Source organism: Meles meles, chromosome 7 (genome assembly GCF_922984935.1).
Source record: "Meles meles chromosome 7, mMelMel3.1 paternal haplotype, whole genome shotgun sequence".
NCBI classification, from domain to species: domain Eukaryota; kingdom Metazoa; phylum Chordata; class Mammalia; order Carnivora; family Mustelidae; genus Meles; species Meles meles.
In genome coordinates this window covers 90,623,174-90,634,436 of record NC_060072.1, presented here as the reverse complement: position 1 = coordinate 90,634,436, position 11,263 = coordinate 90,623,174, and the positions used below count along the sequence as shown (strand labels likewise).

At 55.0% G+C, this 11,263-nt stretch overlaps 2 protein-coding genes and 1 pseudogene across 4 annotated transcripts; 1 reads left to right on the top strand and 2 right to left on the bottom strand.

Annotated features, from left to right (window-relative positions):
• Nucleotides 1-827: 827 nt before the first annotated feature.
• On the top strand, nucleotides 828-4,467 carry NPFF (neuropeptide FF-amide peptide precursor). The gene is made up of 4 exons (XM_046012810.1): nucleotides 828-2,261; nucleotides 2,339-3,495; nucleotides 3,916-4,037; nucleotides 4,161-4,467. Exons 2-4 carry the CDS (start codon nucleotides 3,394-3,396, stop codon nucleotides 4,276-4,278), a joined length of 342 nt encoding a protein of 113 aa, XP_045868766.1. The 5' UTR covers nucleotides 828-2,261; nucleotides 2,339-3,393; the 3' UTR covers nucleotides 4,279-4,467.
• LOC123947742 lies at nucleotides 2,165-2,327 on the bottom strand (annotated as a pseudogene).
• A 137-nt stretch (nucleotides 4,468-4,604) lies between the features above and the next one.
• TARBP2 (TARBP2 subunit of RISC loading complex) lies at nucleotides 4,605-9,756 on the bottom strand. 3 transcript variants are annotated; one of them, XM_046012808.1, is made up of 9 exons: nucleotides 9,543-9,756; nucleotides 8,814-8,978; nucleotides 7,900-8,002; nucleotides 7,216-7,311; nucleotides 6,574-6,646; nucleotides 6,240-6,357; nucleotides 5,809-5,936; nucleotides 5,183-5,384; nucleotides 4,605-5,021 (listed from the first exon to the last, which is right to left on the bottom strand). In XM_046012808.1, the coding sequence occupies exons 2-9, from the start codon at nucleotides 8,971-8,973 to the stop codon at nucleotides 4,864-4,866; spliced, it is 1,038 nt and encodes a 345-aa protein (XP_045868764.1). In that variant the 5' UTR covers nucleotides 8,974-8,978; nucleotides 9,543-9,756; the 3' UTR covers nucleotides 4,605-4,863. The 3 variants fall into 3 exon arrangements, with proteins under 3 accessions (XP_045868764.1, XP_045868763.1, XP_045868765.1); XM_046012807.1 differs by having other exon boundaries at nucleotides 8,814-8,983; nucleotides 9,543-9,754; XM_046012809.1 differs by lacking the exon at nucleotides 7,900-8,002 and having other exon boundaries at nucleotides 7,216-7,294; nucleotides 8,814-8,983.
• Between the last annotated feature and the right edge of the window lie 1,507 nt (nucleotides 9,757-11,263).

The window sequence follows — 11,263 nt, the reverse complement described above, 5'->3', positions numbered from 1 at the left end:
TTTTTACAAATTGAAGGTACAAGACTTTAGTGGAGGAAGTAAATACAGTTGTGGAAACAGCAAGAGAACTAGATTTAGAAGTAGAGCCTGAAGGTGGGACTGAATTGCTGTCGTCTCATGATAAATATGGAACAACTGAGTTGCTTCTTGTGGATGAGCAAACAAAGTGGTTTCTTGAGATGGAATGTGAAGACTATAGGAATGACAAAGGACTTAGAATATTACAAGGGTGCCTGGCTGGCTTAGTCAGGAGAGCACACAAATCTTGATCTCATAGTTGTGAGTTCCAGCCCCACACCAGGTATAGAGAGGACTTAAAATCTTTAAAAAGAAAAAATTTTTAAAAAATTAGAATATTACAGAAACTCACTTGATAAAGCAGCAGCTGAGTGTGAGAGGTTTGGCTCAGTTTTGAAAATTCTATGGGTAAAAACTGTCAAACAGTATCACACACTACAGAGAAATCGTTTGTGAAAGAAAGAGCCAATCCATGTAGCAAACTTCATTGTCAGTTTAAAGAAATTGCCACAGCCACCCCACCCTTCAGCAACCACCAGTCTAGCAGTGAGCAAGGCCAGACCTTCCACCAGCAAAAGACTGACTAACAGAGCACCTGGCTGGCTCAGTGGATAGAGTGTGGGACTCTCAATCTCAGGGTCTTGACTCTTGAACTCAGCCTGAGTTCAAGCTCCACGTTGGGTGTGAAGCTTACTTGAAAAAAATGTTTTAAATAACAATCATTTAAGCAATATTTTAAGATTTTATTAGAGCGCAAGTGAGAGAGAGCACAGGCGGCATGGGGGGAGGGATAGAGAGGAAGAAGCAGACTCCCCACTGAGCAGGGAGCCAGATGTGGGTGGGACTCCATCCCAGGACACTCATCATGACCTGAGCCAAAGGCAGATGCTTAATTAACCAAGACTGAGCCACACCAGCGCCACTAAGCAAAGTTTTAAATTAAGGCATACACATTGTTTTATTTTGTTTTTCAGATATAATGCTATTGCACACTTAATAGGCTGCAGTGTAATGTAAACATAACTTTTATATGCACTGGGAAACAAAAAAATTCATTTGACTCCCAATGCGTTACTTGCTTTATTGTGGTGGTCTGGAACTGAACCAGCAGTATCTCCGAGGTATGCCTACGCCTGCCAAGGGAGAGAACAGTCCCCTCCCTCCTGGACGTAGGAAGTTAGCTAGTCCAGACCCTTGCTGAAGGACTGAGGCCTCAGCTCAGGTCCACTTGTAATTGATGATCAGAGATACTAGGAGAGTCAGGGTTGTGAACATTTATTAGCTACTCTATGCTAGATGGAACATGAGACACTTTGTATTCAGTAAGTCATTTACTTCGCAACAACCTCTTGATAACAGGAGTAGTTGCCTCAGTTAAGATGAACTAAGGTTTTGGTTAAGACGTTTGCCGAGGCACACGGTAAAGTGCAGGAGCTTGGGTGAAAACAGAGCCACTCTGTGCAGTCCCAAGGCCCACACCCCCTCACAGCCCTGCTCCTCTGGACTGCTGTCAGGAAAGAAGAGAGAAGGACCTTGATGTGGCATAGGATCCATTTCCCACAGAAAAACCCATGGACTGGATCGTTCCTTTTAAGAAGCAGTGAAATTCCAGGATGTAGTGATGAGGAAAGCCAGGTTCTGTGCTTGGGACCAACTGGGGGACAAAGCATACAGAAAGGTTCATCCTAGCTTAGGCCAAATTAGTATCTAAAACATCCAGATAAACCTGCTCTATTCTACCTCCCCAAAATTATGGATTGGTTTCTAGATGCCTTGCTTTAAAGGGAGCAGGGGGGATCCCCTCAAGACTGCAGAGTGGAAGAGGGACATCTGTCTTCAGATACATGGAAGGCTTGCACACATGAAAGATGTGCAGTGTTCTGTAACTTCATGGAAGCCAGCTTGGTTCTCAGGTAAACCTGCTTGATCACTGTCTCAGGAGACGCCAAGTTCACTGGGACTCATGTATGCAGCGGCAGCACTGCTAATGCTTTTGAGGACACTTGCTCTGTGCCAGATCCTGTGCTGGGTGGATTACAAGAATTATCTCAAATAATGCTTACGCTAGAAAGTAGTTCCTTTCAATGTTGCCGTGTTTTAGGTGAAGAAACTGCAGTTTAGAGAACTTGCTTGCCCAAGACTGATGCACAGGCTCTTGGTGCCATGGCCCCTCTCCAGCATAGGCTGGAGAACCACATTGGGGTCAGGAGGCCAGGCAGTGCTGCTCAGGAAGGGATTCTAAGGTCAATTAGCAATAATCGCGCCTCGGATAAACCTCATTGGCTACGATACTGCCACTGCGCAAAGCTGGGATTCTAAGGTCAGAAGGAAAAGTGAACCAGATAACTTTAAAGGACTCCTGAGGAAAAACGATTTTTTCCTAAAAAAGGCAGGATTCTTGTTGCCTGCCCTCACAGGTCAGAGCCAGGCAGAGGCTGTGGTGACTAGAAGGAGGTGAATAAAACCAGATACCAACCCTAGTATCCTGCCCCTGCCTTTCGGGGACCCCTTAGAGTCAGGGCGGTAGGAACCTCCATCTAGGTAGCCTCACCCCTCAAAGAGCAGAGACAGAAATGGCCGGCCCTGACAATGTCAAGCTATGGCCACAGGGTGGCAGCAGAGTGCTTCAGCTGCGAAGGATGGCTGCAGACGCCCAGGTGAGGCAGAGCCTGAGTGCGGGCCCCCCCACCCTCCCTGAGCATGGGGCTTGTCTCCATGATGGGGAGCAATCCCCACTTTCTGTGGGCTCTGAAACCTTTTAGTCTCCTTCTGTATCCCACTTTCCTATCCACAGGCAAATCTCAGAGGGATGACTCCATTTTTATCCCCCCAAGGGGCACATAGGCAAGGGGATGAAGGGGCTGGATGACCCCTGTAGCAGCCATAGTCACAAGAGGGACCAGGCTGGGTCATCCTGGCTCACTCTAACCCTGGCTCTTCCCTCCTTTCCTCTGTTCCAAGACATAGCGCCTAGACCTTCTTGACAAGACTTCCTCTATGCTTTTAATCTCAAATTAGGAAAGCGAGGAGGTGATCGATTGGAACTCTCGAAACTGTTGAGGAATTGGGGGTTCTTGAAGGCCCCCTAGGGCCTGGCTCTGACAAAGCATCTGCAATTAATGATGCTTCTTGAGCTCTGGAGACAGAATTTATGCATCTAATAAAATCTGTAACTCCAGCCTTAGGGGCTGGGGGCCGGAGGCTGGGAGCAGGAAGTCCCAGAGGTGCCATGGGAGGGGCTCCCAGGCAGCTCCTGATGGAGTGGAGCATTTCCCTCGCCTGCTTTAGATTACCCCTCAGGCTGCTGTGGGGTGGGAGGCCCTGGCCACCGCAGGTATAAGAAGCGGGTATGGCTGCAGGAAGGCAGACGGCAGCATGGAGCCCAGGCAGGCCGCAGTGCTGCTACTGGTGCTGCTACTAACAGACGGAGGCTGTGCTGGAGGACCAGGCGACGGAGGAGAAGACCAGATCTTCACGGTAAGTTACTGCCCCAGCCCCATGTCACTATTTTTGTTTTTATTTTTTAAAAGATTTTTGGCGAGAAGGCGAGTGAGAAGAGGGGCAGAGGGCAGGGAGAGAATCTCCAGCAGGCTCCACATGATGCAGAGCCCGACGCGGGGCTTGATCCCACAACCCTGAGATCACGACCTGAGCCAAAATCAAGAGTGGGCCACTTAACGGCCTGTGTCACCTAGGCACCTCCCCTGCTCCCCCACTGTCACCATTTTTCTATCTCAGCTTGAGACTTGTGCTCTCAGTTCAAATACTCTGGCTGCCAGGGTCTTCAGTGGGTCCTCAGCCTCCTACAACATGCCTCTGAGTCACTCCTTTCCCCGTGTGACCTAAAATGTCCAAGGCCTTTGCCCATCTTCCCTCCCCAATGCCCCTGTACCACAGGAGGAAGACAGCGGAGCCTACCCACTGCAGGAGGTCCAGACCCCTGGGTCACTCTTGCGCTCCCCGCTCCAGGCCATGCAGAGACCTGGCCGGAGCCCAGCCTTTCTGTTCCAGCCCCAGAGGTGAGTCTGAGAGAGACAAGGGCCAGGCCTGAGCCAAACGGGAGGGTGGGGGCTGGAGGAGGGAGGGGGCTGGAGGAGGGAGGGGCTGAAAGGATCTACAGTTGAAGATGGATCTCTCCCAAGGTTTGGCCAAAATGCCCGGGGCTCCTGGAGCAGCCAACAGCTGAGTCCCCGAGCCGGGGAGGGGCTCAGCTCCCCCTTCTGGAGCCTGGCTGCCCCTCAGCGCTTTGGGAAGAAGTGACCTGTCATCCCTTGATATGTATGCATGTGAGGCTCCCAACTACAAGGGCCAGGCCTCCCCTCCTCCCCTAATAAAGCTGTGGCTTCTGAATCCATGTGTCTGTCCGTCTGAGACTTGAAAAGGCAGGGAGAAAGCCCCAGGGCCAGGGCCACAGCCCCTCCATCTCTGCCAAACCAAGCTCCGCAGGAACACAGGTGATGGGGCCTCCTTTCACCAGAACAAGGTGAGGAGGCACAACAGGGTGCCCTGGTGCTAATCTCCTCCTGCTGTCGGCCCTAGGCAGGGGAACAGAGAGAGCGGGGTTTAAGAATCCAAGAGGCAGCACGTTTATTCCAGGCTCTCAGGGAGAGCCCCCAGATTTCATTCCCACTCATCATCACTAGTGCCATGAGGACGGATCTTGGGCCAGCTAAGGCCCCGTGGTCCCTGGCTGCTGGCCCAGTGTCCTCCTCAGCCTGCAGGCAGGCAGTCTGTGTCAGAGGTAGAGACGGCACCTCTCGGGTAGGGGGGCACCAGAGCTGAACAGACACGCGGACTGGGGGAAGAGCAGGGAGCCAGGAGGCGTGTCCGAGTCTGGCTGGGTCTTTACTTGCTACCTGCCATGATCTTGAGGTACTGCAGGGCCCGGCGAGCAGCCTCCCCACGAGCTGCCTCTCTGGTCGTCGCGGAGCCGTGACACACAGTCGCTGGCTGCGTGGACAGCTCCACCAGGCACTGGCAGAGCCCACTCAGGCTCAGTTCCTCTGGAGACCAAAAGAGAGGATGGAGGTGGTGTTGGGTGGGAAGGCAGCATGGGGAGGGGGGTATCCACATCCTCGTCGTGCCCTCCCCAACCCCCTGTGGGCCCGTCCGTACTTGCTCCGGCTCAGTCCCCACCATCCCCTGGCCTCCCAACTAGCCATACCAATATCCAGGTAGCTGACATGGAAGGCCTGCTCCTCAGACAGCTCACTAAGGACACTGCAGCAGGCAGGGCCCAGAGCACCTAAAGCGCCCAAGGAGCAGCTGCGGAGGGACAGGATCTTCTCTCCCACTGAATTCCGCAAAGAATCCCAGGTGCAGCCTGGACCCCGGTTCCGAAGTCCATCCAGGCGGGAGCCCACACCCTGACAAGATGGCGACAGTGAGAAAGATGCGGCCATGAGCTGAGATCCTGGCATTTAACAGGATATTTGATGCCAAGGAGAGAAAAACCTACAGAAGGAGTGCTTCATCCAGCTAGCCTTCCCCAAGTTGGCCCCCTCTAACTACTGGAGTCTGGGCCAGGGGTCCAGGCAGCCTTCCTCATTCCACTAAGTGCAGGCTCCAGGGCTCCAGTCCTGGGCCAGCTCCCCATGGAACTCACCGGGTAGGCCTACAGCTGAGGTTGGGGGAGGGGGGCGGCCAAGAAGCTCTGGGTCTGGGAGAAAAATGGACAGGAGCTGGCCTGGGATCCCGAGAGGCTCACCCCTGGGTGACAGGCCCAAGTCCCCAGTGTCCTGCCTGGCATGGAGGATGGACCACAGGGCCTGGCTCACACAAGCCACTTACAATGGAGAAGTGATCGTCATCGGGCTCCGCCTCATTCCCATCCCGGGCATCCAGAGGCACCGTGTGCACTCGAAGCAGCATTTTGGCCGCCGCATTACGCTTTGCCAGCTTTTTGGAGGTGCCACTGCCTGCGTGTGGGGAGAGGGTTGCTGGGTTATGATTCCCAACAGGCTTTTCAGTGCCTTCCACCCAGCTCAAGCTTGGGGGTCCCCTGTGGGATGTCAGTTGGAAAGAGGAGCTTGGGCCCTGCCATGCACCTAAGAACCTGGTCAGCCAGAGAGGGTGGGGGGAGGCCAGGACAAAGCAATAGCTGGGAGAAGGAGCTGAACCAGGGGTCTCGGCCAGGACAGTGAGGCTGTAGCACAGAGAGGCTAGGAGTTGCCCGTGGCCAGGGCTGGAGTAGCTTCAAGAACTCCCCTCTGCCCAGTTACCAATCTCAATGAAACGTTCCACTCGGCAGGTCATGGTAAACTCTTTGCGGTGGGCCGGCCCAGACTCCTGGGTCACCGTGTACTCGGGCAACCGCCAGCCTTTCTGCACCACCAGCTCCTTGGGAGGGAGAAATAAGGGTGCACAAGGCAGAGTGAGAAAAGACTCCTTACATCCTCTCCCTCCTACCCTGGGAGCCTCAGATTCCAGGGAGGAGGAATGAAGGGGGGTGGGAAAAGCCCTCAGAACAGGGGAAGAGCCCCCGCATAACCGTCCCTCACAGCCCCAGGTCCAAGGGAAGAGAGGCATGCACGGGAAATGAGGATGGGGGCACACCTGCAGAGCACCAACAGGATTGCACTCAGACTGCTGAGGGGAGACGGGGGGCTGCACCTCCATGGGGGGAGTCCTGAAGGAACAAGGGTCCAGGGCCAAAGCTGATGGGGCTGTCCCTTTTGTGGCTTTCCATGAGTCCTAAGCTCTGCTCTGGTCCCCAATACCATCTCCCTAGTGTCTGCCAGGCAAGCAGCTGTCTCTCCAAACATCCAGCCTGCTTCCTCCCTTTCCCACCCAAGTGAGGTCTCTTCCAGGGCCCAGGCCCATTTAGATTTTTCTGGAACACCGGATCATCACCTTGGCAGGACAGTGGGCGAGGGGCTGTATATCCAGTCCCTGGAAGCACCTGATAGGAGGCACACACAGGACCATCATGTGACCAACTCAGAAGAAAATGGGGCCTGCAAGACCCTTGAACATGGTCAAACACCTCATCCCTGTGGCTATTTAAAAGTCATAAATTACCTCCTGTCCCAAGAGCTTACCATCTGGTGCAAATTCTTCAAATTCTGGTCCCCAACTATTCCATCCTCTGTTTACTCTCAGACTTCCTCCTGCCTGACCAGCTGGGGCCAAGGGCTGGGGGGCCAGGAGCCAGGACCCCTTCCTCCCCCCTTCAGGCCAGCAGGAAATACAAGATACCTGGTTGGAACAGCAGATGGAACAGGAGTAGCAGCCGCTGCAGCAGGAAAAACTGGAATGTCTTCAGGCAGTGAAGAGTCTAGGGGAGAAAAAGAACTTCCCGAGGGGAAGGGGGCCTTTGATTCACACCCATGTTGGGGGTGGGGGGAGTAGAGGGTGGGGACCCAGGTCCTCCTGACCTGCCCATTCCCTAAGAAAATTCCTTCCCACTGGAGCCAAAGACTCAGGGAAGCTTAACCACCAGCTTTTCCTCCTCGGAACCTTTGCTGCCAAACACTGGATCAAGAAGACTAAGAAAAGGGGAAGGAGGGTCTCTTCCTCCTTCCTACCCAAGAAACACGGGGAGGCAAAAAAAACTCCAATGTAAGTGTGGAAGAGGGAAGGACAACCTGCTAGAGAGAGGAGGCATGTTGGGGTGCAACCCCTCTAGCCTCAGCCTCCACCCCTTTCCCTCCCTAGCCGGGCCCAAACCACAGCCACAGCCCCTTGACATTCCCCCCAAAGGGTTCTTCACAGCAGCAGAAGCCCTGGCAGCATCCTGCTCTGTCCAGAGGAAACTCTCAGGAAGGGGCCAGGTCAAGGTGGCTAAGTGTCACCAGGCCAGGCCTACTGGGCAGAGGAGGTGGCGCAGGGGCCTGGGTTCCTGGCAGGGCCTCTAGGAAGCCTTTGCTGTTCCTCCCTCACCTGCTGTCCTCCAGGGCCGGCTCCAGCATGCTCCCCCCTTTGAGGTGTTTGAGGGCCACCTCAGCTGCCTTGTGCTTGGCTGCCTTCTTGCTGGGGCCCTGACCTGAGAGAGGGGCGTGGGCAATACTGGAGGTCACTGGGAGGACAGAAGAAGAACCAGCATCCCACAGCTTCTCTCCTCAGAGCTGGAGGGAGTCAACCAAGCCCCTCTCACCAACTGCCCCTGCCCAAGACTGGAAATGTTACACTAGTTGCTAGAAGGGAGGGCTTTTATCTTCCCCAGAGCTCCCCAAATCAAGCCGTGTCAGGCGGAAGCCCCTGAGCTCAGACACCTTGGGTGGAGATTCTTTCTCTGCTTTACTTTCCTCTGGGAAGCACCTTCTTTCCTCTCAATAAATAGAGATGGCTGGAAAAGCAGAAAGAGGGTAGGCTCTAGAGTCAAGGCCTGGCTCACTAGACACTCACTAGACATGTGACCTTACACCACTCACTGAAACCCCTCTGAGTCTCACTTCCCTCCGTTCAACTCGAGGATACTACCACCTCATCACAGGATCGGACTGTGGTTTAAGATTAACTAGGAATTTGGTCAAGCACCTGGAACAGAGCCCAGTGCAGCAGGCACTGACTCCCCCAAATACTTCACTGAGAATTTGGTTTATCTCCTCTTTCTCCTCTAGGATGATGACAATCTGCCAGATCACTGTGCCAGTCCTGCGTGCTCCTCTAACTCTCCCAAGCCCTACCCACCTCCTCAAAGACCCATTTTCCCAAACCAGTCAGTGGCTTTCCCCCTGAAATCTCTCCTTCCCTCACTGGCTTTGGAGAAAAGGACTGTGAAGAGACTTCAAGAAACAAAGCCAACAGGGCCCTGGGAATGCACACCCCAGCCAGGATGCCCAAGCCTTCCTCACCAGTGCAGCTGGTGTCGCCAACGGTGACCCGGAAGGTGAAATTAGGCTGGTGGGCTTGGCCCTCGGCTTTGAGGAGGTCGTACACGGGCGTCTTCCCTATTCTGGTCCCATACTCCTGCAGAAGGCTGATCGGGGTCTTGCCCGGGTTGGCTGCCAGCATTTGCTCTATACTGGGGGAGGCGGGGGGCACAGACTCTTATCACACGTCCAACTCTGCACCCACCTGGCCAAGCACTGTCATATCAGACCGAGGCACACTATGGGGGACATAGGGTCCAGGGGACCCCGGAAAGTAGAGAAGACATTAGCTGGATTCAATGTGGAGTAGGGATGCAGGCTGGGAAAGCAGGGTGCACTGCCCCCAGAGCAAGCGGGGAATGCACTGTTCCTGTCTCAGTTAAGGAGGAGGAGCCCGTACGCCAGTGCAGTTAGGAAGTGCATGTCCCCTGACACAGTGCAGGCCAGGGACCCGGTACCCACCAAATGCACTGAACGTCGAGAGCATAAAGCCCAGTGCCCCAAGTGCAGTCTGGGAACCGGGCCAACCCCAAACTATTTAGAGCAAGAGACAGTGGCCACTGCCGGGATGCATGCCGGGAACCACGGCCCACTACCCCAGTGCTTGCCGGGAACAACCCTCAGGCCAGGTGCATGCTGGGGCCGCGCCGCTACCTCCTCCGCACCGCGCCACGCTTTTCGCCCGGCAGGGATCGATACAAAGCGGCTCACCTGGGCAGCCCGCAGCCCGTGGTAGTGCCGGAGCCCTGCTCCTCTTCACTCATTCCCACCTCCGTCCCCGCGGGCGCCACCGCTACTGCAGCCTCAACGCGCCCCAATACACCGCCGACGAGCTAGGGCCGGGGCCAAGCCCCGAGTCGCGGCCGGTCGGGCCCGGCGCGGGGCATGCCGGGACATGGAGTCCCCCGCCCACCCGACTCCATGAGTCTCCATCCGGAGGGGAGCTATCTGCCCCACAACCCTCCGCGTGGTTTGCCCCGGCATTCAGCACCGCCTTCTGGGAGGAGCGGAGTCGTCCAGTGTCGCTTCCCGAGCTGAAGGCGGGTGTGTGTGTGTGTGTGTTCATTTTTTTTTTTAAATAGCGTCCCGCCTCCTTTTTCCGCGTCTCCGCTCCCCGGAGCGGGCATGCGTAATAGCAGAGTGGAAGCAGCTGGGGGCGGGGCGGTAAGGGCTAAGTGGCGCACTGGACCCTTTGACTCCCGAGGAAACTACAGAACCCAGGAGCTCGCGCGCCATCTCTGTCGCAGCTGACGGGCAGGGTCAGGCATGCTCGAAAAGCTTCGCGGTATAATTGGTTATTTCTCACTGCGCTGACTTCTCTAGGCAGATAGCGATTGGTTACTTTACTTAGAAGGCAGGGACAAGGAAAGAGTCATCCCCCTCTGGCTCCGCCTCTTTATTGAGGAAAGGTTGTGATTGGTCCGGGGGTGAGGCGGTTGTCGGATCCTGGCTCTGTGCAGGGTTGGCGAGGGGGGGGTAGCCCTTACCTGGAGGCGGGAGGAGACTGTTCTTTGCCCCTCAAGCGGTGGGACAAGCCAAGTGCGTTTCAGGCAGTACTCCTTCAGCCCTCGACCTAAACTCCTGGCCGTTGGGCCTTCGTCTCACAGCACCTGCTTCCTTTCCCTAGGTTGCCCTTCACCTCCCTTCCCCTTAATTCTAGCCCGCAGCCAGTCTGGTTTCAGTTCTTTTCTAAAGCCTTTTTAGAATGACCCTAGTGAAGCTTTCTGTAGCTGTCCAGGAGATCCCCTCTGGAGCCTGAGAATCAGGCTCTAATGGGACAACAGGACTAGAAGGACGAACGCAAGTCGTGGTCTCATTCCCTCTGCTTGTGGGTCTTGGTCTCTCAACTGAAGAGAGAGCAAGAGAGGCTTCTGGTCTCTTAAAACTAATCCACTAATCTGATGCAGAGCAGAACACTTGTGTTTGGGTCCCAGAGCTCCAGTCTCTCCTCCCCAAAGTCTCATGGCCACGGGGTTAAAAGATGTTGGAAAATCTTGTGACCTTGGAGAGAGATCACAAAAATGTCTGGTTCTAATGAGTGTCCTGAGAATAGGCCAGGTAGTGGAGGTCCAGGGGAATCTTGGAATGATAATGAGGAACCCTGGAGGGGTGCGAGGAATTGAGCTGAGTGGATTCCAGCTGGGTAAAACTGGAGTGGTGACAATTAGGGGAAGGAAATCTGGCAAGATCGGCATGGCAGGGGGAGCAATGCTAGAGCTCTGGGGGGGGTGGGGGGGTATCCCACGTTGAAGGGCTTCTGTCTATGGGGATAGGAAGGAGTTTATAAGACTTGTCATGGGGGCTCCGACGGCATCAGCGTAAGGCTCGAGGTGCGACTGTCACAGGACACCGCCTGCAGGGAGGTGAGGGGCTCAGAAGGGCCAGGGACGAGCCTGGAGCGCGCCGGATGGCAGCAGCAGGCTCCTTTAAGA